Genomic DNA, 27,512 nt, shown 5'->3' with positions numbered 1-27,512 from the left:
AAGATGATTCCAAGCCGGGAAGGGCCATTGCAAGGTGGGAATAACCATTCCAAGGCAGGAAGAGCCAATCTAAACTGGACAGGACCATTCCCATTCAGGGAGGACCATTCCAAGGCAGGCAGGATCATTCCAATTCAGAAGGGACCATTCCAAGATAGGAATGACCATTCCAATCCAGGAAGAGCCATTCCAAGGCAGGGAGGATCATTCCAAGGCAGAAGGACCATTCCAAACCTGGAAGGGCCATTCCAAGATGGGCAGGACCATTCTAGATTGGGAAGAGCCATTCCAAGGCAGGAAGGACCATTCCAAGCCGGGCAGTTCCATTCCAAGCCGGGCAGTTCCATTCCAAGCTGGCCAGTTCCATTCCAAGCCGGGCAGTTCCATTCCAAGCCGGGCAGTTCCATTCCAAGCCGGGCAGCTCCAATCCAAGTCCAGCAGGACCATTCTAGATCGGGAAGAGCCATTCCAAGGCAGGAAGGACCATTTTAAACTGGGCAGTTCCATTCCAAGACAGGCAGTTCCATTCCAAGACGGGCAGTTCCATTCCAAACTGGAAAGAGCCATTCCAAGATGGGAAGGACCATTTTAAACCGGCCAGTTCCATTCCAAGCCGGGCAGTTCCATTCCAAGCCGGGCAGTTCCATTCCAAGCTGGCCAGTTCCATTCCAAGCCGGGCAGTTCCATTCCAAGCTGGCCAGTTCCATTCCAAGCCGGGCAGTTCCATTCCAAGCTGGCCAGTTCCATTCCAAGCTGGCCAGTTCCATTCCAAGCCGGGCAGTTCCATCTCCCGCTCCGCCGCGTGGCGAGGGGCGGGGCCGGGTGCGCGCGCGGCGCCTGCGCAGTGCAGCCCCCGCCCCCCCTCAGCCCCGGCCGGCGGCGAGCGCGGGCGCGGGCGCGTGCGCGGCGATGTCGCGGTACGGCGTGGAGGAGCGCGCCGGGCCCCACAGCCCCGAGTACCGGCTCTTCTTCAGTGAGTGCCGCCCTCGCCGCTGCCTCGCCCCTTCCCGACCCTTCCTGCCCCTCCAGCGCTCGCCTGAGCCCGCTCAGGTGGGAGCTGCCGGCGCGTCTCACGCTCGGCCCCCTCCCTTTGCCTTGCAGAGGATGCTGCCGGGCGCTACATCTCCCCCTTCCACGATATCCCCATCTACGCGGACGCCGGGAAGGTAAGAGAAGGTCCTGGAAACGCGCAGGGGGTCGGGGAGTACTGGAACGTCCGGGATATGCGGGGTCCTGAAACATCCAGGGGATCTGGGGATCTGGGAAAACACAGAGGACATGGGGTGCTGAAATATCCAAGGGACCAGGGGATCTGGGAACAACCAGGGGATCGGGGGTGCTGAAACATCCAAGAGACGAGGGGATCTGGGCACATCCAGGGGACCAGGGGTGCTGAAACATCCAGGGGATCTGGGAACATCCAGGCGACCAGGGGTGCTGAAACATCCAGGGGATCTGGGAACATCCAGGCGACCAGGGGTGCTGAAACATCCAGGGGATCTGGGATCTGGTGCTGAAACACCCTAGAGACCTGCAGCTTGAGACACCTGGGGGAGGCTCCCAGCTCCCCACACTGCAGGAGCACCTCATGGAGTCAGTGCCTCACCCCACAAGGAATGGGTTTCTGCCATCCTGGCCTCGGGTGGAGTGACCCTGGAGAAGAGAATGGATGATCTCATTCTCATTTTTTGCGTCAGAGATGCAAGTGGTTGGCTCAAGCTTACCCATGCAGGCATTTTGAGTTAGCTAAGCAGAAAACTGCTTTTTTTCTTTTAATGTCTACACCCATTCTTATGAGTGCTGCCTGATATTTCAGGCTTGAGTTTTGTCTGCAAGCATGGCCTGCAGTATAATCCAACACTGAACAGAGGGTGGAGATGAACAGGTTAAATTCCTGCTGTAGCATCCCCTGGGACCTCTTGCCTGGCAGAACCTGCCCCTTGCAGTGCTACAGGGCTTTCACATCCTTCTAGCAGCCAGTGGTTAGTCAAATTAGGCTGTTCTGAGTAAAAAATGCCCCAGCTTCAGGAAATCAAAATGGTTGTGTTTCAGTTTTCATTTAATGTTTTTTCAGTGGTGCCTCAGGCTCTCTGACTGTGTCCTTTACTGTTGTAGCTTGTTTCTTTCTTTCTCTGACATACTAAAAAGCTGTGCAGCTCAGGAAATGTTGTGGAGCAGCTACTACTTCTTAGAGAGAGCTGAAATTCAGGGGTGGGGGAGTGGTTCTGGGAAAGGAAAAAAGAATATGCAGAGTTGAGAGATGAACCTCTGAAAAGCAGCTGATTGAGCTACTGAGGTGAAGGTGATGGAGCTATCAGAGGTGCTCTGGGAAGTCTGAAGTGGCTTTTGCCTTTTCAGAGGGGAAAAGATGGATTGTGGTCATCAAGGACAGTGCTGAAGCAGTAGCTGAGTAAGTTCCCAGTGCAGGTGCCTGGCAGGTAACCCAGACAAGGAAAATCCAGATAATGCCACGCTCTGCAGATGCCTGCAGAACAGGGGAAGAAGGAGCAGGGGAGTGAGTACAGAGGTGAGGGGAAGTTCCTTGAACTGGTAATGCTCTCCAGGGGAAACTGGGCTGCTGGTGTGCCCTCAGGCATGCAGCGCTGCTGCCAGCTCCTCTGTGCCAAGTCATTCAGAGAAAAAAGTCTCAATGGCTGAAGGTCGCTGAAGTTACACAATAGTGCTGGTCCCATGGGGCTCTCTCTGTGGCTGGAGTGCCTCAGCACTGAGGTTTTACTCATCACTTAGCAGGTGGGCTGCCAGCTACATTACAGGGCCCACCTTAGAGCAAAAGGTCCCACTCTGTCTGGGCCCCTTGATCTTTATCCTCAGACTCCTAAGACGCTGAGAGGATTGCAGGGTGTTTTTTTCAGTCTCGGGCTGGGCTGTGTTGACCTTACCTGGACCTGTTTCATTGCAAAGGGATGATCTTGGGCTGCTCTCTGTGTGTCTTTGGCCAAGTTGGACCACAGGGAAGCTTCAGTCCTTACAAAGATGCAGCCCCAAGTCATCTTTCCATGCCTGCAAAGCTGCGAGTGCCCAGCCCAGCCTGTTCCAGTTGCCTCATTCCTCCCCTCGAGTTAGGAATAAAAACAGCTCTGTGCCTTTCTTCGTGCAAAATGCAAATGAGCAATGACCCCCTGCAATTAAGGGGCTGTAATAAAGCTCTGCTAGGGAAGGGTGTGGGCAAAGTCAGTGATGTAACAGCACTTGTTGCACAATATCAATCCAATTATGGGGCAATACAGGTTCAAGGGACTTCGCCACGCTAATACTGCTTAGGGTGGGGATTAGAAACCTTGCCCAGGCCAGGGAGCAAGGTTTGACTTTTTGTTAAAAAGCCATAATTTCTTCCAACAGCAGATGTTAAGATTCAGGCGTGGAAAAGCTTGTTTTCTTGGAGAGGAGGCTGACATTGAACTCTCAGCCCAGCTGGATCAACAGGAGATGTTTTCAAGTGTCACCTGTAAACTAGATACAGTGAGATGTGGTTCTGCATTTCTCCCCCACGTTTTTATCCAGACACCATGCCACTAACAAGGTCTGCTTTTACAGGAGTGTCAGCCTGGAGAAAGGGCATCCTTCCCTTTATTATGACTAGAATATTTGGGAGTGATGGTCTCACTCATTCAGGGCAGTACAGAGATACCCATGATATTAAACAGATGGCTTGACCTGTTGGTCTTGTCTTTTCTGAATGGCCAGAGTGGCTCTTTCTGGAGCATTCAACGCTTTGTATTTAATAAATAGGGCCCAACCCCCATTTTGTTATGTCCAGGGTAGTTTGTATGCAGCTGTTTGCCATTGGTTTAACCTGCTCCTGTAGCCTAGGAATGTGATGGGGGATGTTTGTAGGTGTTAACGTGTGGGAACCTCAATCTGGCCTTTGGGGTGTTTTGTGGGACTCAGCTTGGAGTGACTGAGCTACAGGACTTTTATCAGCTGTCTCAAAATTAGCACTGAAAAAAAAAAAAAGCCACAGAAAAAAAACCTTATGGTTTCAGGTGAACTGGCTGGTTTCTGTGCTCACCTGTATGTGTTCCCTAGTTTAAAGCATGGTCCCGAGATTCCTTCTCACTCACTGCTCTTCTGCTTTCTTCAGAATGTGTTCAACATGGTCGTGGAGGTGCCTCGATGGACAAATGCTAAAATGGAGGTAACTACACTACACTTCCAGTCTTAATCCTTGGCTTTGCCAATCCCTCCTCAATTCCACACTCTGGAATCGGAGTGGTTTCTAACTTCTCCTGTCAGTACTTGCTTAATGCTGGAGGACTGGTGTGGAGGCTGAGATTGCAGAAGCTGGAATGCTTGGCAGTGTTTTATGGTTCTTAAGCCCATGTGATTCCAAGGCTTGTAAGTCTGCTGGGAACCATATCCCAAGGGATGGCAATGCAACAGGAGTTGTCCAGTATCTATCACTGGCATCAGCATTATCTCCTGGCCTCTTGGCTTGTCAGTTCCATTTAAAAAAAATACTTTCTTATTCATAAAGGGTAAAGCAGAGGGACTTATGTAACTTTTCTTTCAGATCTCCACAAAGGAACCCTTAAACCCAATTAAGCAAGATGTGAAGAAAGGGAAACTGCGTTTTGTAGCAAACGTGTTTCCCCACAAGGGCTACATCTGGAATTATGGTGCCATCCCACAGGTACTGTGCTTCATCCCAGTGGCTCATCCATCCCGGTGGGGAGGAGGGAGGATGCCTGTGATTGCCACTGTGTTAATGAGCAAAAAGGTCAGCAGAGACTCTGATCTGGAACACTGTTTGCAGCTGGATGTGCTGAGGGAGATAACCTGTCAGGAAATCAGGGATATTTTTCATCAGAAATCCCAAGTATTAGGCTTCTATCTGATGTTATAAACAAGCTCCCTGAGGATGAGCAGCAGCTGCTCATCCTCAGCTGCTCGGAGAAGGGCTGGGCAGGAGCTGGTAGGTCCTTCTTTGTGGCTGAAGGGAGCTGTCGTCGTGCATCTGGCAGTGCAGTGCCTTCAGTTCCCGCCTGGCGAAGCACAAGGTTTTATCCTAATGGTGCAGGATTTAGGCTGAATCTTTGTGGAAGACTCTTCTTGCCAACGCCCACCACTGCTCAGATGTGCTTTCCCAGAAACAGCTGGCAAGGTGGGATCATGATAGTGGCATCTGGACACATGCTCTTAAATGGCTGGGGACTGCTAGATAAAGAGGGACGTCAAACAAGGCTGTTTGCCTCTGATGTTCTCTAAGGCTGGAGTTTCCTCCAGGGAAATAAGCTGTCAGTGACAGATCACAGGCAAACACACTGAATGTGGTATTTCTGCTCTTGACAGTAGCACGTGTCAAGTGTTTTCCCCACATGGCTTAACACAGGGCCTTGAAGTTGAGTTGTTTCCTGCCTGAATGGATTCTGGTGCCTCTTTCTTTGTGCACAATTGTGTTTTGAAGCCTTTGCTCTGTCATGTGTTTGTGGATCAAAGGTGTTTACGCATCAAGAGCTTAACACTTCCTGGTAGAGAAGTGTGATAGTGTTTGTGAACAGCCCCACAGCACCACCCAGGTGTAAAAGCATTTTCCGAAACACTCTGGATCTATCACAAGGTCCTGACTGCACTGGTCTTGTCCTGGTACGCAGAAATTTGGGAAGAACATTCCTTTTTGTATCTCAACCCCCTTAGGAGTACGTGTTCCTTATGATGCAAGTGGGCATGGAGTGCTTTTCATTCCTAATCAGGAGCCTGTTTAAAACAGCTCTTGTTTCTGGAGTCAATTAATTGGCTTCTGGAGTCGTGTCCTTCATTGTGCACTCACCACTGTGGGTGAGATGCACTGGGGAGCACAGTGGGACTACACATTCTTATCACTTCTCCAGGGTTAACAGTGTCTTTAATTGTTTAATTAAAGGGAAACAATACACCCTGTCTGTCTTCCATCTCTGCTGGACTGCTATCTGGAGTTCAGGAAGCTTCTGCTAAGGAATGAATAGGGAGAGGATCAGGCAGGAAGCCAAATCAACAATTGCCCTTTATAGATGTGAACTTCACCTTTATGCAGCTGTGGGACAGAGGAGGAAGTCTGGAAAGTTGTTGAAAGGGGGTTTGTGGGCCAGGAGGGAGCTGCTTACCTTTTGGAAGATGAGACCTTTTCACTTGAATTCAAACTTCCCAGGCTCAAGGGAAACAGTAGCCCAAATACCTGACCTGGCAGCAGGTGTAAAGTGGGGCATCCTCTGTTTACTCCAGGCAGCTGCATGCCCAAAATAAACCTGCTTTTTACCGTCTCTTTAAACCTGGGAGTTCTTATTCTTATGTATGGTTGATTTTAGTGTTGGTTTGGGGTTTTTCTTCCAGACTTGGGAAGACCCAGGTCACAAGGATGAAAATACTGGTTGCTGTGGAGATAACGATCCGATTGATGTGTGCGAGATTGGAAGCAAGGTAACGCATCCCAAATGTCTCCTGAAACGTGTAATTAATGTCTCCAAAGTCAATTATCCAGGGACATTATTCATTTCCTACCTCCCCTCCCTTAACAATGTGATGTTTCCCTCTGCTGCCTCTGGAGATTGTTGCTGAGATGAGCCAGGGCTGATGAGCTGCTGACAGCAACAGCTAATTTCATGGTACCTGGCTGCTTGCTGAGCTCCTGTTGTGCACTCCTTGGATGCATCAGGGTGGACAGCAAGGCCTTTGTCCCTGCAGGTCTGCTCTCGGGGAGAAGTCATCCAAGTGAAGGTGCTGGGCACGCTGGCTCTGATTGATGAGGGAGAGACAGACTGGAAGGTGATTGCTATCAACGTTGAAGACCCAGAAGCAGACAGCTACAATGGTGAGTTACGGGGAGAAAGAGCAGGGTCAGTGCTTCCCTTTTTCACCTCTGCAGGAGGTGGGGACAGGGCTGGCTCTTTCTGTGTAGTGGTATTAATGAGATGAGATGATGGAAGGACAATCCTGCAGCAAAACATTTCACTGCTGTTTGTCACACGTGGCCAGTCCTCTGCACAGCCTGGCGTTCCAAACGCTGGCTGTCCAGGGGAAGGAAAGAGATTGTCCTCCAAGCCTCTAATCAAAGGTGTTTGAATGTGTCCACCCTGCTGGATACACACCCTGAGGATGCAACACTAATTTCCCTTGGGAGATGCTCACTATGTCTCCAGGGAACCTGTCTGAAATGTTGCTACGGCTGCTTGGGAAGGGGCTGAAAGAGGCACAGCCCTGAACAACTCAGCTGTGCCCCATAAATTCTGTAATTCAGTGAGTTCTCTTACTGTTTCTGGCTAACAAACCCCATGTCCCCTGCCAGACATCGAGGATGTCAGGAGGATGAAGCCTGGATACTTAGAAGCTACTGTGGACTGGTTCAGAAGATACAAAGTACCTGATGGAAAGCCAGAAAACCAGTTTGCTTTTAATGAGGAATTTAAAGGCAAGGTAGGATCACCTTCCTTTGCACAAAGGCACCTTGTCCAAAACATGAGCTCGGGGTGTGTGGGGACATAAGTGAGTTGCTGAGAGAATGGATTTTTATGGGGCTGCTGATAGTTGATTTCAGTTCATCCTGTTGTTTTTCCAGCCTAGTGAGTGCCGGAATATCAGGAAAATAATTGGCTGGAGTTATCACTGTGGTGTTGTTGAATATTTTCTTCATGTGGGATCACTTCAGGGCTGGGAGTCTCTGTGTCAGAACCAGGTGGAAAACACCGGGTTTATTTGCTCCAGCTCTGGAGCAAAGGCAGCTTGACATCACCCTTTGCCTCCCTTACCCGTTGGCTTTGTTCCACTGCAACCTGGTGCAAGTTAAACGTAGCTCAGGAGTTAAAGCACTTCTTCCTTCAGGCATGAAGTGTTCCCTCACACCCTGTAAGGCTCTGCCTTGGCAGCACTCTACCTCTGCCACTTCTCTGGGTTGGATCAGATAAGTTACTGCTCCTGAGCGGGTGAAATCCTGTTTTGGTGTCCTCACTCCCGCCCTTCCTGGAGTGCCATGAGGGGTTTTCTGAGGTGATTCAACTTCCAGAGCTCTAGAGGTGGTGCAGAGGAGGGGACTTCTTCCAAAAGCCCTCTCCGGGAAAGAAAATGGAGGTCATGAAGGTCTTGTCCCCTTTGGCTGTAGCACAGCACTAGGTTGGTCAGGCTGGAACACCTTGCTGCCTCTCAGGGTGGGTGAAACCCGCCAAGGAAACTGGAAAATCAGGATAAAGAACCTCACACATGCTCTGCAGTGTTTTATTTGGCTTGGTTTGGTATCAAACCAGGACATTTAGTATCGGTGTTCACACCAACAAAGAACTGTGTGTGTTTCCTTCTCCAGCTGACAGGTTAATGCTTGAGCATATATTGCTCCTTTTTAAGGAAGAGATTGATATGCCTGGAAACAAATTCATTTTTAAGTAGTTGCAAGGCCAGATCAGCTGCGTGTCTCCCTGCTGGTCTGAATTATTTGCCTGGAGTGGAACTGAGCTCCTGGATAAGTCTGGATCAGCAAGCTGCTGGAGACAAACCGAGAGGGAGGAGCAGCAGGGTGGAGGTGCTTTTATAAGGGAGCACTGGCCTGAGACTGCTCAGTTTCTTTTGGCCCCAAGCTCGTTCTGTGACCTTGGCAGATCTTCCCATCTTGAAACCAAAACAATTCTCCTGTACAATTGTGGTTGTTTCTGCTGGGAGTTTCTGCTCTTCCTGAACGGCACTGGAACGGAAGAGGTTTCTTCCAGCCCCTTCCACAGCTGTCCAAAATCAGCTCCTTGTAAGTGATAGTCTGGAGAAAGTGGTCTGGTGCTTCCACATAACATGATGTTTGTTCTCATCTCCTAATTTTAGGATTTTGCCCTGGATGTCATCAAAGGCACCCATGAACACTGGAAAGCTTTAATAACAAAGAAAACTGATGGAGGGGAGATCAACTGGTAGGTTAATGCCTGTGGTAATGTGCACCTTCCTCTTCCCTAAACTAAAAACCCTGGAAATTCCCTTCCTGAGTGGTGCCATGCTTTCTGTTAGCTTCTGGCTGTTTCCCCAGGCCTCTCCCCTCCGCATGGCAGCTGCTAACTGCAATCCTTAATATTCCATTATTTAATGCTTCCCGGGGGAAGTCTGGGCTTGCACGTTCTCACAAGTGCCCAATGTCTTCCAGCACCAACCTGACGGTGTCTGACAGCCCTTTCTGCTGTAGTCAAGACTGTGCAAGAGCTACTGTGGAGGCAGTAAGTACCAGTTTGAGTGGCCAAATCCTGGTGTTATTATCAGGAAAAACGGAGCGATTTGTGTGGTGAACTGTCCTCTCTGTGTGAATGGCACATGGCATGCTCAGAATGTTTTGGGTGGCTGAACACCTGCTTCTGGTTTAACAGGATGGATGTGGAGCAAACCAGACATTCCTCCAGAGGCTTCTCCCTGCCCTTAGTCATCCGAAAGATGGAATCCCAAACAGAGTTTGCGTGGAGGGCTAAACTTCTGAGCTGCAGCTTGGCTATCAGCTGTTCTGAGAGGGTTTTAATATTTGGACTTCCAAGAGCTTCACAGTACAGATCTCCCTTTGAGAAAAGAGAGTCTAATTCCCCAGGGATTTTGCACTTTTCAGATGAAGAGCTTGACATTCTTGGTGTAGTTCTTCTGTCCAGCCTCAGGAATTAATTGTGTCTCCCTAGACTTGAAGAGTACTGCTGCTGGCAAACTGAAAGGGCTCAGAGGGAGGGGACAGGAAAACCGAAATGCAAATCTCGCCTCTCTTCCATAACTGGAAACCCAAGTCTCTTTGTAGCCTTGGAGAGACCTTTAAAACCATTGTCTTGTTTTCCAAAGTGCTGGTATCCCAATTAAGGGTCTCAGTGAGGTTTTTGAAAGCCCTCATTGAGGATGTGTCACCAGACGGGATTTTCTCCGTCTTTGATTGTTGAATACCAAAGGGAAGCTCAGGGAAAGCTCTTCAGAGGAGTTCTCAAAGAGTCCTTCTTGCCTCTATTCTCCCATATTTTTTAAACCAACGTTGTAGGTTTAAAAAAAACGCAGCTGCCCGAAACTGTGTAGACTCTGGAGTGGGAGCTGCTTGTGCTGGGAATCAGATGGCCCTGGAGCCTGCACTTGGAGGAGAGCACCTCGGGCACACGGAGCATCTCCGGAATGGAGAGGCTACAGGAATGACAGGACGCTGCACGTGAGCTCACTTTTTTCCCCACAGCTCACCAGGGTCTTAAATGGTGCTCAGGAAAGACTTGTGCAGCCCTAAATGATGTGTGGAGAGTGCAAGGACACCTCTGATAACACCCTTCTTGTTTCAGGCTCCGCCGTGTAAAGCTGCCAGCCCCATCCCACCCGAAGGTGAGTCTCAAAACCCACCCTGACATCTCAATACAGAGTGGGGGCTTCCTCAGAAGAATTGTAGGAAAGTGAGGGTCTGAACTAAACCTGGGTGTTGCTGTAGCCAGGGCAAGTTCAGGGCAGTGTTGGGAGCAGAAAGAGAAGCTAGGCTGACATTTCCAATCCCTTCATGGAGAATAAACCTGTGGAAAAATGCGTGTCTTCCATGTGGGCATGGGAGTTGGAGGTCAAAATGCTTTGTCTCCCTGAGTCAGCTGAGCCAGAGGGAAGCCTGGCTTGATGTCCTTGCCTGCACCAAGTCATGGATGCTCCTAATGGCAGCCCAAGCAAGGGCAACTGCTTTGGGAAAACAAATCCACACAAACAGGGTTGTGCCAGAACCTGTTTGCTGTGCTGAGGAGCTGTTGCCAGGAGCAGAGGAAGCCCCAGAGCTGGAGGTGACACATACACACTGCCACGTGACTACTTATATATAAGTATATATAAAAACTGGGTGCCTCACAGGGGACTAACCCCCTCCTTTTTTCTGCCCCACACAGTTGACAAATGGTTCTACTACCAGAAAAACTAAGTCCCAAGGATGGTGGTGAGACAGCTGTGTCCTTCCCACCGAGGAGCTGCCACACACAGGAATAGACCAGAAAAAATAGCTTCAGTGTCAGCAAGAAGACCTTGCCTGTAACTTTGCTGATTAGAATTCCATACCTAGCAGTGACATGTCTGCCGAGGCCCGGTGGAGGCTGGAAGAAGTAATTTATAAAATCCAAACACCCTGCTTGTGCATGGTCATGTGGTGTGCTCTAAGTCGTGACAGGAGGTCACTCACCTGGGATGTGTACGGATGCTAGAAATAAAAAACTACTGAAGTCCACTGGTGTGGGGCTCCCTCTCCTTTCCCTCCCTGGAGCTGAGGCGTCACAAAATCACAGGATCACTGAGGTTGGAAAAGACCTCAGAGATCATGAGTCCAGCCTGTGGCCGATTCCCTGCCCTGGTACACCCAGTCTTTCCTGGAACACCTCCGGGGATGGTGACTCCGCCACCTCCCTGCGCAGCCCCTCAAAGTCTAATCACCCTCTACGGGAGGAAATTCCTCCTCATGTCCCACCTGAGCCTCCCCTGGAGCAGCTTGGGACCGTGTTCTCTCCCCCTGCCCTCAGTGCTGGCCTCTGTGGTGAGGGCGGCTTCACGGGGTGACTGTGCGCCGGGTCCCTTCCGAGATGGGGCCGGTCTCGAACCCGGGTCCCCGCGGAGCGCGGGCGGGTCTCGAACCCGCGGCCTCACGGTGCCGCCCGCCGCAGCCCCCGGCGCGCGAGGCCAGCGGGGCCGGAAGCGGGCGGGGCGCGCGCTGACGTGTTTCCGGCGGGGCGCTGGCGGCGGCAGCGGACGGGACTCGGTGGCGGCGGCGGCCCGGGGGGGAGCCGGGGGTGAGCGGCGGGGGTGGCCGCGTGGGCCGGCCGGGCCCGGCGGGACGTTCAGCGGGGCGGCGGGCGCCTGGCAGGCACGGGCGAGGGGCGGCGGCGGCGCGGGGGGTGACACGCAGGCAGGGCGGGGGCGGGGCGGGGGCCAGGCCTCGCCGCCCGCCCTTGAGGCCGGTCTCCCTCACCCCAGTGGCCCCTCATCCCTTGTCTCTTCTCACCCCTGTTCCCCTTCGCCCCCGTCTCCCCCGGCCCCCGGACCTGCGGTCCGTCCCGGACCCCCTGACCGCGGCTCCCTTTAAGCGCCGGCGCTTTGTAACTCGGGGTTTGGGTTTTGTCCCCCGCAGGCATTTTATTTCCAGAGATGTCTTTCATCTTCGAATGGCTCTACAACGGCTTCAGCAGCGTCTTGCAGTTCCTAGGTAATGCCGCGGCTCCCTCCGTGCCTCAGCCGCCCCCGGCAGCCCTCTCTGGGTCGGTTTGGCTTCTCCCATTGCCAATATCCCATAAAAGTCGGGGATTGAGGTGGTGTGCAGCAGCTCTGGCCAGTGCAGAGTCTGGTGAGGAAGCTGCATATCAACACAGGGGCTTTTACACTGGTGAAGAGAAACTTTGGGAGTATTTGGAGGCATTGGGCTCCCGCTCAGGTGTTTCTCTTGCCCTTTAGAAGCCTGAGAGCAGCTGGGCTGGCGCCCAGGGCCTCTCCAGCCCTAGACAGAGGTGCTGCCTTGCCAGGGAGGGAACCCCATCCTCCTCGTCCTCCCCCCAGAGTCCTGGATTCCAGTGGAGCTCCTTGCTGGAGGATGGGGTGCCTGTGTTCTTGATCACCTCTTGAAGGGACGATGAGAGGGACAGGGTGAGAAAAAGTCCCGTTGGAAACCTTTGGGAGCTTTCCTGTGGCAGACAAGACAAAAATGAGTTTATGCCAAGAAAACAAGCACGCTGCTCCCAGCTTTGCACTTTTTCCTGGACAACTCATTGCTGTCTTTTATGAGTTTGTTCAATTTTCACATCTTTTGAGGAGACAGATTGATCCATAATTCTCTGCTGCACAATGTGCACTGCTGCTAGGATGAAAGAATGGGATACTCATGGGAACACGAGCTTAGGAAATGTCCATTGCTGTGAACATGCCTTGGAAAAAGCCTGTTTGAGCTGTGTGTGTTTCCCCTGCTGCCCCATGTCCATGCTGGAAGTGTGCACAGGTGGCAGCAGAGCTCTGGGAAAGGACTTCCCCAAAAAAAACAGCGACGACAGCGCGGCGTTCCAGCTTCGGATGAGCCCGCTGGAGTTTTCCTCTTGCTTTGTTCCTTCTCCTCACAGGTTTGTACAAGAAGTCTGGAAAACTGGTGTTCCTGGGGTTGGATAACGCAGGGAAAACCACTCTGCTGCATATGCTCAAAGATGACAGGCTGGGTCAGCACGTCCCCACGCTACATCCCAGTAAGTCTCCCTGGGAAGATCCTCCTGGCATGGGTTTTCCTCTGGAATTTGGTGTAAGAAGACACCTTGGTGGCAGCTCTGCTGGCTCAGCTCTCTCAGGAATTTGAGGGTCTTAAAACTTGAGCTGAGGTTGCAGCTGCACTGTGCTTCCCCAAGCTGAAGTGGATCTGTTTTCCTCTCTAGAAATGCCCAAGAACTGGTGTGGCTCAATTAATAGAAAGGGAAGATTTTCCTAATGAAAAATATAATAAAGGGTAATAATTGCAGGTTAAAAATTATTTTCTGCTGCTCGTGGTTTTGTGAAACAACTCCATTTCAGCCACTGAATTCCTCAGGAAGTGCAGGGAATTCCTTACTGGAGTAGCATGTGTGATGCCAGCACAAATGCCTGAGAAATTCTGTCTGTCACAACTTCCTTGTTCTCCTGAATCCCAGCCTGTGTTTTCCATTTCAGCATCAGAGGAGCTGACGATTGCTGGAATGACCTTCACGACTTTCGATCTGGGTGGACATGAACAAGGTAAGGAAAAAAATGACCAAAAATTGATCCCGACGAGCATCAGCAATTAGCAGTGCCTAATTATTTGTTGCCTGAATTTATTTATGGAACAACACGTGGAAGCGACCTCCTGGCTGTAAGAATGCTTGGGAGGAAATGCTGCCAGTTCGTGCTCTGCTGCCTGAAGTATTTTTAGCTGTGGAAGACTCCGATATAATTTAGTTTGAATAGTTGATGAATTTCTAGTTCCGTACTTTCTAGAAGTTCTAAACACAGTTTTTTTGCCCTTTTGTACATAGAACTGTTGGAAGGAAGACACCCTGGCTAAAGAGGCAGCCATGGTTGCTGAGGTTTGGTGGAGTTTTCCCTGTGTGGAGATTTCACAGGGCCTTGTTTGTCCCTTGTGTCTTCCAGCTCGCCGGGTCTGGAAAAACTACCTGCCTGCCATCAATGGGATTGTCTTCCTGGTGGACTGTGCAGATCACTCACGGCTTATGGAATCCAAAGTTGAGCTTAATGTAAATACACTTCTTTTCCTTCTCCAAGATCTCTGGTCAGCTAAATTATAAATAACAGCCATCTCTCCCAGGGCTGGAGCAGCCTGGATGTCCTTGCTCTGGATTGATCACAGGCACCTGAGTTCAGGGGAGGCTCAGGTTGAACACCAGGAGGAATTTCTCCATGGAAAGTGTGCTTAGGCCTTGGCAGGGGCTGCCCAGGGAGGTTTGGAGTGCCCATCCCTGGAGGTGTCCAAGGAAGGGCTGGATGTGGCTGGATGTGCTCTGGGCTGGGGACAAGGTGGGGACCACAGCTTGGGTTTCATGGGCTGGGAGGGCTTTTCCAGCCTCAGAGATTCTGAGAGTCTTCCACAGGAGTGTGGAGGCCCCAGCAACGAGCCCTTGTTGGTCACAGAGCTTAAACAAAACCGTTTTCTTCAGGCAACAACTCCTTTTTCCACCTCTCTGCTCAACTCTTGTTGGCTCTTGCATGCAGGCATTAATGACAGACGAGACAATATCCAATGTGCCAATCCTTATCTTGGGAAACAAAATTGACAGACCAGAGGCCATCAGCGAGGAGAAACTGCGGGAGATCTTTGGGCTCTATGGACAGACCACAGGAAAGGTAGGGAGGCATCCAAATCCTACAGGGGAGAGCTTGCCTGCTTTCTTGGAGATTGAGGCCTGATGGAGTTATTACTGGGAATCTGTGCATTGATTGGCCAAGGTGAATCAATAATAATAATAATAATGATGATGATGATGATGTGCCTGAAGGAAGCCTATGAGAGAGAGAATGTTTAAAAGCTGTGGAGTGGTGGGACAAGAGGGACTGGCTTCCCACTGCCAGAGGGCAGGTTCAGATGGGAAACTTGGAAGAAATTATTCCCTGTGAAGATGGTGAGGCCCTGGCACAGGTTGCCCAGAGAAGCTGTGGCTGCCCCATCCCTGGAAGTGTTCAAGGCCAGGTTGGACAGGGCTTGAAGCAACCTGGTCTTGTGGGACCAGACAGTGGGGTGGAATGAGGTGATCTTTAAGGTCTCTTGTAACCCAAACCTTGGGCAAGTCTCGAGGCTTTTGGGATTGTCCAAAATGCAGTGCACACACGAAGGAGGCTGCGAGAGGAGGGAGCCCTGCGAGCCCTGGGACGGCTGTGGCTCGCTGGGCGCTTCCATGAGGGCGCCAGGGGTGCAGACGTGACTCCTGTTTGGATTTCCCCAGGGAAATGTGCCACTGAAGGACCTGAATGCGCGCCCCATGGAGGTGTTCATGTGCAGCGTGCTCAAGAGGCAAGGCTACGGTGAGGGCTTCCGCTGGCTATCGCAGTACATTGACTGATACTGGCACGGACACGAGAATTTTACTCCTCTGGACTGATCCTGTTCACAGCTTCCTATGGACTTTTCTATTAGAACATGGAAGGCTTTCCAAGCACGTTCTGGCATTGTCCAAGAGACTCCTGGTTTTTCCGACTGCCCTTATGGCACAGTGGTGACACCACTCTTTTCCACGCGGCGGGGAGGCGGCGCCGCTCCTGAGCTGTCCCTGACAGTTGGGTGACAGCAGGGCTGCTCCAGTGTGGGAAGGCAAAACTCTGCACGCTGCAGCGTAACAGCTGAAAAAGAGAGCACGTCTCACCACTGTGGTTAATTGACTTCAAAAACAAACACAAAAAAAAAAAAAAGAAAAAAACAGAAAAGGAAAAAGCAATTATATTTTTTAAAGAAAGTGTTAATGTAAATGGCGTCCCTTCTAACTTTTTAGTTTAACGTTCATCTTGTTTGGTCCAGAGTCTGGTTTAGGGTTTTTTAAAAATATATTTAACGGTATTTAGGTATTTCACAAATTACTGAACCAAGGTATCACGATATTAGAAGTCCTCAATAAACATAGCATTTGGGCTTAACTGAGCTGTAGGGTGGCTGTGCTGTGTCACGCTGACCGACGACGGCGAGGTGCCGTTGGGACTGAGGTGTGCAATTCCAGCTTCTTTAGTTTACAGGAATTTTTTTTTTTCTCTAGTTGGGGAGGAGCACCTGGTGCAGGTGTTGGGGGTGTCCAGTGGGAAGGGGCTGCCTGGTTCCTCCTCAGGCCAGATCCTTGAGGATCCTCTGGCCAAACCATCACAGTAAGAACCAAGGAGCTCTTTTGGTTGTTGTAGCGTGGAAGTGTTTGACATTTGCATATCATGAGGTGATTGATGTAGACTAAACCGGTTTCTTTTATACTCTCAACAGACTTTTTTTTGTCTGAAGTTTCATTGCTGTCTGGCGCTCATTTTCAGTTCAATAAAGACACATCTTTCTCCTCTGAAGGGGCAACGAGCCTCAGTCTGGCTTGGCGTTTGCTGGGCCTTGGGGCCATCAGAACACCAGCCACAGAGTTCCAGAAAGCATTTGGACAACACCCTCAGGCAGAGTCTGGGATTCTTGTGGCTGTCCTGTGCAGGGATGGGAGCTGGACTCAATCCTTGCCGCTTCGAAGTCGGGATATTCATTTCATAATTCTATGATTCTGTGACCTGCGTGGTGCAACCATTGCGGGAAACTGAGGCAGGATGGAAGAGTCTCTCACCTCTGGGCTGGCAACCCAAGTTTTGAGGGAGAGCTCATGGCTTGCAGGGGCTTTGCTCTTGGTGCAACGAAGCCCCGGACGGCTAGGAAGGGGCTGGGGGTGAAAGAAGGCGGGGGGCTTCAGGTCTGCCTCCCGGTGTTCGGTGGGAGGGATTTTAGCTCTCTCAAAGGGATTCTCCCAGTCCCGGTGCCTCTGTTGGAAATACAGGTTGGGTACTCGTTTGTGCTGCGGGTGAGGTGGGAAGGGACCGTGGCCGTGGGGTATCCGGGCCGAGGGTCCCGCGGCAGTGGGGGCCTGGGCCGGTGTCCTGCAGGGAAGCGGGGACCGAGGGCCAGCGCTGAGCCGTGGGGGCCGCGGGGCGGCTGCGGGCCGACGGTCCTGATTCTCCCAGGGAAGCGGGGGCCGAGGGACGGCTCCGAACCAGGTATTTCTAATATCCGGGGGAAGCGGGCCCCGAGGGGCCGCTCCGGGTCGGGGCTCCCGGGGCAGCGGGGCCGGGCCGGGCCGAGGGCTCCGCTCCGCCCGTGAGGGCCCCGCGGGGGCGTGTCCGCCACGTGCGCGCCCCGCCCCAGCCAATGGGGAGGGCGCGGGGCAGGGCTCGCAGCCAATGGGGAGGGCGCCGGGCAGGGCCCGCAGCCAATGGGCGCGCGGGGCGGGGCGCGGCGGCGGCGGTGATGGCGGCGGCGCCGCCGTGCTGCGCGGTGCGGGTTGCGGACGGCGGCGGCCGCGGCGGCTGCAGCGGGCTGGTGCTGAGCCGCCGCCCCGCGCTGGTGCTGTGCCACGCCGCCGTCTTCGCGCCGTTCTTGCGCGCCGGCCCCGCCGCCTGGGCACGGCCCGCCGCGCTGCCGCCCGCCGCGCTGCGGCCGTGCCCGCGCCTCAGCGTGGTGCTGGGCGCCGAGGCCGGCGGGCTGCGGGAGCTCGATGCGCGGCTGCTGGCGCTGGTGCCGTGCTCGGCGTTCCGGCGGGCGCTGGAGCGCGGCCTCGGGAGGGCGGAGCGGTGGCGGTTCGGGGCCGAGGAGGAGGCGGGCACCGAGCCGCGGGCGCTGCCCTGGTTCGCCTGGCTGCGGGTGCCCGGGCTGGACGCGGTCGAGGGCGGCTGGGCGGCGCGGGCCAGCGCCGGCTGCCTGCGGAAGGGGCAGGCGCTGCTGGCCTGCGGGTCCCCCTTCGGAGACCTGTGCCCCGAGCTCTTCCTCAACACGCTGAGCCGAGGCGTGGTCAGCAACCTGGCGGGCGAGGAGAACGCCCTGGTGCTCACCGATGCCCGCTGCTTGCCCGGCACCGAGGGCGGCGCCGCCTTCGTGCCCTCGCCCGACGGGCCGCGCGTGGTGGCCGTGATCGCCGCCTCCTTCTGCTGGAAGGGCGCCGAGTGGGTCGGACTCACGCTGCTGTGCTCGCTCGCCGCCATCCTGCGCAGTAGCGCCGGCGTCCTGGACGAAGCCGGGGTCGTGGTGCCGCCGGTGCCGGCGTGGGTGGCCGCGGTGCCAGCGAGCAGCGGGCCGGACCCCCTGGGCTGGACGGCGCTGGTGGAGTGCGGGGCGACCTGGGGCTCCGGGGTGCTGCTGGCACCAAGGATGCTCCTCACCTGCCGGCACGTCGTGGAGGCCAGAGCCCCGCTCCATGTGACACCGGCGGCCGGCCCCGGCCAGTGAGTGCGGCTGTGCCCTTCCCCACCTTGACACCCCCACCCTGCGTGTCCCCCGCCATAACATCTCGTTAATGTTGCCCTTAGGGATGCCGCCGAGCTCAGGGGACGTGTGGTGTTTGCCACCGAGGAGTCGTCCCCCTTCGACGTGGCCGTGGTGGAGCTGGAGGAGAGCGTGCCAGGCTTCGTCCCGCCGTGCCTGACCGACACCTTCCTCCCAGGTAAGCGACGGGGAGACACGGGGTGTTGGGGTAGGGGCTGCCTCGCCCCCTCGCACCCACCTCCTGCCTCTCCCATCCCAGGAGAAGAGGTGAACGTGGTGGGCTTCGGGGCGTTGGGGCGGGCGTGCGGCCCCTCGGTGACCGCCGGGGTCCTCTCGGCCGTGGTGGCGGTGGCCGGGCGCCCTGTCATGCTGCAAACCACCTGTGCCGTCCACGGGGGCTCCAGCGGCGGCCCCCTCGTCTCCTCCCGCAGCGGATGCCTCATGGGTAAGCCAGGGGTCTCCCCGTGGGAAGGTGGGGGTCCCCATGGGTGTCCCCCGGCCAGACCCAGTGACGTGGGCATCGCTCCCTCCCCGCCAGGCATCGTGGCCAGCAACACCCGCGACACCGGGGCCGGGGCCACCTACCCCCACCTCAACTTCTGCATCCCTATCACCGTCCTGCAGCCCCTCGTCGCGCGCTACCGCCGCACCGGCGACCCCGACGCCTTCGCCGGGCTCAACCGGGTGGGTGAGGGGGTGCGGGCCACTTGGCAGCTCCAGCAGCGGCCAGGACCCCTCAGCAAGCTCTGATCTCTCTTCCGGGGGGCTTGTGCCAGGGAGCGAGGTTCCAAGGACTGAGGTGCCAGGAATGGGGCTGCCACATCCCCTCTTTAGCCCTGGGAGTGTGGGGCCCAAGCGCCTGGGCTCCACAGAGCCAGTGGGCCATGGGCACCCTGGGGCAGGGGTTATGGCACAGTGCCTCTGACAGCTGCTGACAACCCCAAACTGGGGAGGTTTTGGGGGTCTCTGTTACTGTTTGTTTTTCTCCCTGGGGTCATAAATGCTGTGAGTTGAGGCCCTGGTGTCCCGCAGTGCTGAGTGGCTCGTGGGGGGGGGGGAGGTGGAGGCCCTCACTAGGGTATGGGTTAGTATTCGGGGTCAGGGATAGGATTGGGTTGGGGTCTTGTTTGCGGTTGGGCTAAAACATGGGGAGGAAGGGCAGTTCTGAGTCCTTCTACGGCTCTGGACCCTGTGGAAAATGTTTGGGGTCCTGGGGAGGGGACATCCCTGGGGAAGGAGGCCAGTTCCAGCTTCATGGCAGCAGTGTGCAGTAACCAAACCCAGGGCACTGGCACTCTTATCCCAACCCATTCCCCAGCCCAGCAGTGCCCACTCACTGGAGGGCACGGCACCAGCACCACACCCTCCCCAGGACACCCCTGCAGGGCCTGGGGCACGGCGGGGGCAGCGGGAAGAACGGGCGGGCGAGTGTTTGACACAGCACGGGGTATTTATTTCACAGCCGCTACACAACGCCGGGGGCCGGGGCAGCCACGCAAGCACAACATGAGGGGGATGCGGGGAGGAAGAGGGGGCAGCTTATCTGTAAGGGGGTTTTTGTTGGTTTGGTGGTTTTTATTTTTTGTTTTGTTGGGGTTTTTTTCCTTTTTTTCCCCACTTTTATTAGCGCCATTTGCCCGGTTGAAGACCACGCAGCAGCACACTAGGCCTACAAGGCTCTACCCAAAAAAAAAAAAAAAAGAAAAAAAAAAAAAGCTCAAATTCGCACAAGAGCGGCCCCCCCCGTCCCGCTCGCCCCCTCCCCGGGCGAGCGCCCCGTTACCCCGTCCCACACGGGACCGGAGGGGGGAGCACCCACCCCATGCCACACCGGCAGCGGGGGGATCATGGGGACCCCCAGCTGGGGGGCTGCCTCCCGGCCGTGCCGCCCACCGGGCTCTCCTGCTCCTCTACCAGATGTAGCCGCCGTCGTCGCCTTCGCCCGCTTCACCCTCCTCTTCCTCGCCTTCCTCGCCCGCCTCCTCCGGCTCCTTCTCCTCCTCATCCTCCCAGCCCACGCTGCTGCCGAAGTCTCCCGAAAACCCGGTTGCTTCATCTGGGGAGGGCGAAGAGCAGAGGTTCAGGGGCGGTGCCGGGGCTGCAGCCCCGTCCCCAGGCGGGCGCTCCCGCAGCTCTCACCGCAGTCAGGGCTGCCGTGGCCGCGGGTTCCCGTCAGCTCCGCCCCGTGCTGGTCCACGCACCAGCACTCGCCGCCGCCCGGCTCGCACTGTGCCCGCCGGTAGTAGCCGTCCTCATCGCAGCTGGGAATGAAGGTGCCTGCGGGGAAGCGATGGCCCCCCACCCACCCCCCCAAATACGTGCAGTGCCGAAGCTCCCCAGGACACTCCCCGTCCTCATCCCGGCCCGACTGCGCGGGGCACTGCCGGGGGAAAAAGGTCCTGGGGCGTCCCACTCACCCAGCTTTTTTTTGGTTGCTTCTTGGATCTGGATCTTCTCCAGCTCCCTGAGACAGGGCGGCTCTGCAGCAGCAATGCCACGTGATGGCCTTAGGGTGGGCGTGCAGCCCCCCCATGGCGAGGCAAACCTTCACCCCACGCCGTGTGCACCCCCAAACCCACAGCATTCATCCCTGCGGTGTGCACCCCCACAACTCCACAGTGTGCATCCCCCCCCGGCCCATGGACTGCAATCCCCCAGCACCATGGAGTACAGACCCCCAGAACCCACAGGGTGCATTCACCATGATGTACACCCACCCTGGCCCGTGGACTACATCCCCCCAGCTCCATAGCGTGTATCCATCCCCCTGACCCCATGCTGGGCATCCCCCGTGATGCACATCCCCCTTGCCCCAAGACGTGCTACCCCATGACCCACAGCATGCATCCATGGTTTCCAGCCCCCTTAACCCTCTGGCTTACATCCCACAGATGTATGCACATTCCCCCATGCTGCTCATCCGTCCCACACGCACCGTACGGGTTCCTTATGACCCCATGATGCACGTTCCCCACTCCCCGCTCCAATCCCACGATGTACATCCGCCAACCCCCAGTCCCGCAGCATGGATCCCCCATAACCCTGTGATGTACAATCCCACAGCACGGCTTCCCCAATCCATGGCGTGCGTCCCTCAGGACCTGGAGCCCCCAGCCCCGTGGGGGTGCATCCTCCTGACCCCGCGGTGTCCAGCCCCCGGCCCCCCAGCTCCGCGCTGCCCTGACGCACTTTCCCTCCAGAAGCAGAAGCACCACTCGGGAGCAGAGACGCGGCCGTCCTTGGAGGTGTCGCAGGAGTTGAAGAAGGCGCGGATGCACACCTCGTACTTGTCCAGGTTGATGGCGGCCAGCTCGGCCGCCTCCAGGAAGAGATCCCCGCTCGTGTCCAGCCGGGCGAACATCCACCCCACCGCCTCCTTGCAGGTGGCTGCCACGCTCCTCTCCAGCGCTGCAGGGCAGGATGAAGCCCGTGGCTCCCGGTGCCCGCAGGGACAGCGCCCCGCATCCCCTCCCTGTGTGCTGGGGACGTACCAGTGGCGGGGCTGGCGGGGAGCCCGCCGGAGCCGTTCTGCTTGGCGTTCTCACGCAGGAGCTGGAACCAGTCGCGCAGGCGGTCACCCAGGTCGGCCAGATCCTGCCCGGTGCACAGTTCTGGGGGGGTCCAGCGGGGCAGCGTCAGGCCGGGCAAAGCTCGGGGACAGTCCCCCGGTGCCCCGTACCTCACTCACCTTGTTTGCTGTCGCCGACAGGACTATGCGGGGTCGGGCAGGGGCACTGCCCCTCGCACCGCACCGTCAGCTGCTTGCTGGCCAGGCACGCCTGCTGCTCCAGCTTGCACTGCGGGGCGGCAGCGGGAAGTCGGCGGGGGGACACAGGGCACAGAGCCCCGTCCCCGCCGCGGGTCCGCTGTCCTTACCGCCGAGCTGTAGGTGTGGCCGTCGGAGCCGCAGACGGCAGCCACCGGGGCGGCGTGGCAGGGCTTGCAGCCCCCGTGCGCCTTGGGGCCCAGCGGCTTGATCCTGCACGGGGCGAGAGGATGCTGAACCCCCGCCTCGGCCCCCCCTTCCTCCTGCCGCCGCTCGGTCCCGGCGCATCCGCGCTCCTACCTGTGCTCCAGCTTCTTGCGGCTGATGCACATGGCGCGCTGGTAGCCCTGCGCCACGCACACCTTGTGCCGGCTGCACTTCACCTTCTGGCACGGGTCCTTGGTGGTGTCCAGGGCTGGGGGGCAGAGAGGGGCCGGGGCAGGCGGGGGGGGAAAGCGGGGACGCCCCAGGGGAGCCCCGGTAGCGCTGGCCACCAGCCGGCCCGGCACAAAGCGCCATTCAGGCTGCAGCTGGGCAGCCGGCTCGGCACCAGCTGCTGCTTCCCGGCGCGCACCGACCCCACCACCGCTCCCAGCCGGAGGGGAAAAGCCCGTGGGGTGCAAGCAGAGAGTGTGACACACACACACACACACACACACACACACACCCCATACTGGCTGGCACCGAACCCGCTATGCCTCATCCCAAACCCATCTCAGCGGTACCTTCATCCCCGGGCTGGTTGTCCTCCCAGCTCTTGATGTAGTCATCCTGCGAATTGGGGAGAGCCCGCATAAGTGCAGGTGCTGGGAAAAGGTGACACCGGCCAGGCGTGCCATCACCCGGTTCGGAGCCACCGGCCCGGAGAAGCTCCCACTGCACACACCCCCTGGGCACCCCCAGGGCGCCAGGGCGGGAAGCAGGGACGGGGAGCAGCCTCCCCCCACAAGTGGGGCGTCACCCCCTCGGTAGCCCCTCGAGGCTCACCTCCACCTCCTGGCAGTGCGGCAGCGAGATGCCCCAGCCGGCACCGAGAAAAGAGAGAGACAGAGTGCCCACGGTCAGCTCTGGTACAACCCCAAGCCCTGATCCCGCCCCAACCCACGGGGACAGGCACTCTGTGCCAGTGGGGCACCCCGACATTCAGGTGCCCAAAGCTTTCGCCACCAGCCCTGGATATCACTGGCACCGACCACCAGCATGCACCCCCATCCCTGGCTCGAGACCTGTAATCCTGGAGAGCCTTTACACGGGATAAAGCCTTCCCCCGCCAGGCAGCTGGGAAAGCCAGGGGATAGGGATGGAAATGGCAGCGGGTGGAGGAAGCCCCTTGGGAGCCCAGTGAGGACCTCAGGGGATCCCCCTGGTGCTGCCACCCTGATTCTTCCATCGTGAGCCCTGAAGGGGTGGGCCAAGATGGATGTCGCTGCCTGGAGAGGCAGAACTGCTCCCACAGGACCCCGAAAGCATCCCGGGGGTGTGGGCGAGTAGCAGGGACTCAAACACTCCAAGCAGGCAGCATCGCCCGCCCCACGGCATGCTCCGGGGTAGGCTTTGCGATAAGGCAGGAGCATCCCAGCCGCCCCGGGGAGGGCGGGCAAGGATTTGGGATGGCATCTGGAAGCAGCGGCACGGGGGGCAGCTCTGGAGGGGATGTCTCGCTCTAGCACGGTGGTGTTTGCACCGCAATCGATAGCCGCGTTCCCGTGCCGTGATTGGTAACACTGCGGCGCCCGGCAGCTCCCTGCGGCGCGGGTCTCCGGCCTCCTCCCCGTGCATCCCCCTCACCGGCGCTGCTCAGTCAAAAACCCCACAAATCCATGGATTTGCTTATTAATCCAAGCTAACCGCCAGCAGGGCTGCAGTCTCCCCAGCGCGGCAGCCGTGCCACAGCAGGGTGGGACACACGTGTGCTGCCAGCGCCGGGGATGGGGATCCCTCGGCCCTGAACCCCCTCGGGGATGCTCGGTGCCATTGGGGCACGTCCACGAGTGCTCTCCTCGAGCACCCGCAGCCATCCGAGGTCCCAGGTGCCCAGTGCTGGTGTTGGCCAGCGGGAGTGTTGTGGGCAGGAGTCTCCAGGGGAGGAATTCACACCTTTGCACCCTCATTCATGCTCTGCCCCACTAACTGGTTTATTTCGGGGGTGGTGCCCACCGCAGGGCATCCATCCATCCATCCATCCATCCATCCAGCCATCCATCCATCCAGCCATCCATCCATCCAGCCATCCATCCAGCCATCCTATCCTCCCTGCCAAGGTGAACCCGAATGTGAATCTGAACAAAGACCAGAGGGGCTGGCTCAGGGTGTACCCCCTCCCCACCCGGCTGCTGCAGGTGTCCTGGGTCTTCCTAGGATGGGGCTGCAGCACCATGTCCCCCCACCCTGGAGGTGTAAAACGAGCCCAGGAAAAACCCCGACTGCCCCATAAAATTAAGGGCTGGAGCTAAATGCCATCGAGGCTGTTCGCAAGGGCTGCGTATCACCGAGGGGTGATAGGATCCTGAGCCCGGTGTGCCAGGTGTGCCAGCGCTCCTCCAGCAGTGCCTGCATCCTCATCCTCCCTGCCTCGCGTCCCCCACATCCCCAGGGGTCACCACCCCGCGGAGGCAGCGCCTCGGCTGCGGCACCGCGCGGGGCTCCGGGGACACCCCGCGGGGCTCGGGGGAGCGGGATGCTCGTGCCCGGCATGGGCTGGGCTGTCACCGAGGGTGTCGGGCCACGGCGCGGACCCCGCAACGACGGGCGGGCCCCGCCTGCACCCCCATGAGGAGGCACGGGAGAGGGTGCAGGGGACAGCACCCCCGGTCACCGGAGAGGGTCGCTTTGGCGTCAAGCCCTGGTCATGGAAGCATTGGCATAAGCCACGCAGCGGGCAGGGAGGCGGCGGCGCTGCCGGAGCCGGGGAGCATCCCCCGGGTACCGCGGCCGTCAGTCGCCCACGGCCGCGGCGGGATGCGGGCACCGCCGAACATCCCCGGGAGCCCGCCATGGGCCGGGGCCGGGGCCGGTCGCGCTGCGGCAGCCGCAGCGGCGGGGCGGGGAGCGCGGGGAGGGGGCTCCCGGTGCCCGGCAGAGCGTCCCGTCCACCCCCCGCCCCGCTGCCGGCGCGGACTCACGTCTCGAAAGCGGTTCCAGTGCTTGATCCTGCCGCCGTACTGGGAGATGGACGAGAGCCACTGCTCGTCCTCCATGAAATTGCCGGGGCTCTCCCCCGCCGCGGCGGGCCCGGGGCCGGTGGCGGGGCCGGCGGCGGGCCCGGGGCCGGCGGCGGCGGCGGGCAGGAGCAGGGCGAGCAGGGCCAGCAGGGCCAGCAGGGCGCGGCGCCCGCCGCAGCCCCGCATGCTGCCGCAGCGCCGGGGGGAGCGGGCGCGGTGCGGAGCGGTGCGGTGCGCACGGGGAGGCGCCGCCGGCGAGTGCGGCCGCGGGGCGGCACCGGGCGGCACCGGCGGGAGGGCGGGGGCGGGGCCTCCGCCGCGCCCGCCGCACCTGCGCGCCGGCACCGGGGCGGGGGAGAGCCGGCGCGGCCGCAGCACCGGTCCCTCTTCTGTCCCCATTCTGCACCCCAGTCCCGCGCCCCTCATGCCGCGTCCCTGCCACACCGTCCTGAAGTCCTCGTCCCGCACTTCGGGTCCCCTACCGCGTCCCCATCCTGCATTCCCCATTCTGCGTTCCCTGACACACCCCCTTCCTGCACCCTCTGTCCTGCATTCCTGGTCCCTATCCGGTCTCCGTTCCACATCCCCCATCCCGCATCCCCTGCCGCACCGCTATCCTGCACCCCTCATACCTGGTCCATACCGTGTCCCTATCCTGCACCCCCCATACCCGTCACATCTCCATCCTGCATCCCCCATCCTGCCCAATCTTCATCCCACATCCAATGTCCTGCATCCCTTGGTCCCTTCCATGTTCTCATCCCGCATCCCTGTCACATCTCTGTCCTGCGTCCCCCATCCTACATCCTTCATCTAGCATCCCTGGTCCCTGCTAGGTCTCCATCTCACATCCCCCATCGTGCATCCCCTGCCACATCCCCATCCGGCACCAGTCATCCCACATCCCTCATTCTTACCACGTATCCATTGCACATTCCCCATCCCTTTCACATCTCCAACCTCTTTACCCCATCCTGCATTCCCACCCCTGCTGCACCCCAGTCCCACAGCCCCTTGTCCCTGCATCCCCATCCTTCAGCCTGTATCCCCACCCTGCATCTCCCATCCTCCAACCCCTCACCCTGCGGTCCCCATTCCTCGGCCATCCCAACACAGTGTTTTAGGGCTCTAGGGAAGACTCCAACCCCTATCCCAAGGTTTTGCTTTTGGATTTCCCCCTCTTCTCAGCAGGGGGAAATCAGCGTATGCAACAAGTGACAACTCACCCCAGCTGCAGCTCCCTCACAGCTTCAGCTGGGGATGCCACAGCGCACATCCAGCTTCTCTTCTCCCTGCCAGGATGCTCAGGATGGGAAGGATAACTGCCAGCAAACCCCAGTGACAACAGGGAAAAGATCAGAATCCTTAATACTGCCTGGGGAAGGAGGTGTGAAATGAATTTTGCTGTGCCAGGCTTGAGCAGTGGGATAAGCTGCTTACCAGCGAAATTCAACCAACTTACAAAAGAATTGTCATTAAAACATGTTTACACAAGTGGGAAGAGGAGGAGCATGCTCCAATTGTCAAAAATCCGTGTTTGCCCCAACTTCTCGGTGAGAGTCGTTAAAAACTCGTCAGGCAGAAGCTTCCCAAGGTGCATCTCCCCTTTCCTGGTGGCTGCGTGAGCAGCTCCCGGGTCTGTTCCAAAGAGATTTGCCAAGTACCTCTTCAGGCTGGCGGGAAGATGACAGCAACCGGTGTTAAGTGCTCTCAGCACCTCCCTGTGAATGTGTGCTGGTGCTCTGCTCCCCAAGGGAACCGTTTGGAAGGCGGCTTTCAGAGAGCACAAAGGCGTTCAGACACCAAGGAAAAGAACACAAACAGCCCAATGGCTCTAGCTGGGTACAAGCAAGGGCACCCAGCAAAAAGCACAGATGATTTGACTGCCTGACAGGCAGGCTTGGAAGCAGACAGGCAATTTGGTCTGGGAAACAGAATCAGCTACACATTTTGGGGGGGGGGGAAAGAAAAGCAATCCCAATTCCTGAATGACTCCCACTGCTGTTTGTGCATGGCCAAACAGCAAGCTCTCTCTGGAGAGGATATGGGATGAAGGGAGGATATGGGATGAAGGGAGGATATGTGGGTTCTGCTGGAGCACCCCTATCCCTGGCTGAGACACTCTCCACCTCTACCACAGCATGACTCCATATCCATGGAAGCAACTAGGAATGGG

The 27,512-nt window shown here is 57.2% G+C and overlaps 4 protein-coding genes across 4 annotated transcripts; 3 read left to right on the top strand and 1 right to left on the bottom strand.

Moving 5' to 3' along the window:
* Window positions 1–872: 872 nt before the first annotated feature.
* PPA1 (inorganic pyrophosphatase 1) lies at window positions 873–11,155 on the top strand. The gene is made up of 11 exons (XM_062496274.1): window positions 873–973; window positions 1,102–1,166; window positions 4,103–4,156; window positions 4,532–4,651; window positions 6,328–6,414; window positions 6,679–6,805; window positions 7,280–7,407; window positions 8,794–8,879; window positions 9,107–9,176; window positions 10,251–10,290; window positions 10,830–11,155. The coding sequence occupies exons 1-11, from the start codon at window positions 910–912 to the stop codon at window positions 10,859–10,861; spliced, it is 873 nt and encodes a 290-aa protein (XP_062352258.1). The 5' UTR covers window positions 873–909; the 3' UTR covers window positions 10,862–11,155.
* Window positions 11,156–11,648: 493 nt separating this feature from the next.
* SAR1A (secretion associated Ras related GTPase 1A) lies at window positions 11,649–16,475 on the top strand. Its single transcript, XM_062496559.1, has 7 exons — window positions 11,649–11,717; window positions 12,056–12,130; window positions 13,032–13,151; window positions 13,606–13,671; window positions 14,065–14,168; window positions 14,644–14,775; window positions 15,372–16,475. Exons 2-7 carry the CDS (start codon window positions 12,073–12,075, stop codon window positions 15,486–15,488), a joined length of 597 nt encoding a protein of 198 aa, XP_062352543.1. The 5' UTR covers window positions 11,649–11,717; window positions 12,056–12,072; the 3' UTR covers window positions 15,489–16,475.
* Window positions 16,476–17,398: 923 nt separating this feature from the next.
* Window positions 17,399–19,159, top strand: TYSND1 (trypsin like peroxisomal matrix peptidase 1). Its single transcript, XM_062496736.1, has 4 exons — window positions 17,399–18,369; window positions 18,454–18,587; window positions 18,669–18,854; window positions 18,948–19,159. The coding sequence occupies exons 1-4, from the start codon at window positions 17,399–17,401 to the stop codon at window positions 19,157–19,159; spliced, it is 1,503 nt and encodes a 500-aa protein (XP_062352720.1).
* A 1,160-nt stretch (window positions 19,160–20,319) lies between these two features.
* SPOCK2 (SPARC (osteonectin), cwcv and kazal like domains proteoglycan 2) lies at window positions 20,320–25,522 on the bottom strand. The gene is made up of 11 exons (XM_062496395.1): window positions 25,298–25,522; window positions 23,163–23,171; window positions 22,901–22,946; window positions 22,476–22,590; window positions 22,286–22,388; window positions 22,098–22,206; window positions 21,901–22,020; window positions 21,599–21,817; window positions 20,827–20,889; window positions 20,549–20,686; window positions 20,320–20,465 (listed from the first exon to the last, which is right to left on the bottom strand). Exons 1-11 carry the CDS (start codon window positions 25,520–25,522, stop codon window positions 20,320–20,322), a joined length of 1,293 nt encoding a protein of 430 aa, XP_062352379.1.
* Between the last annotated feature and the right edge of the window lie 1,990 nt (window positions 25,523–27,512).

This window comes from Cinclus cinclus, chromosome 7, assembly GCF_963662255.1.
Source record: "Cinclus cinclus chromosome 7, bCinCin1.1, whole genome shotgun sequence".
Taxonomy (NCBI): Eukaryota; Metazoa; Chordata; class Aves; order Passeriformes; family Cinclidae; genus Cinclus; species Cinclus cinclus.
Note: the sequence above shows the minus strand (reverse complement) of the source record. Positions and strands in the feature narration are given on the sequence as shown.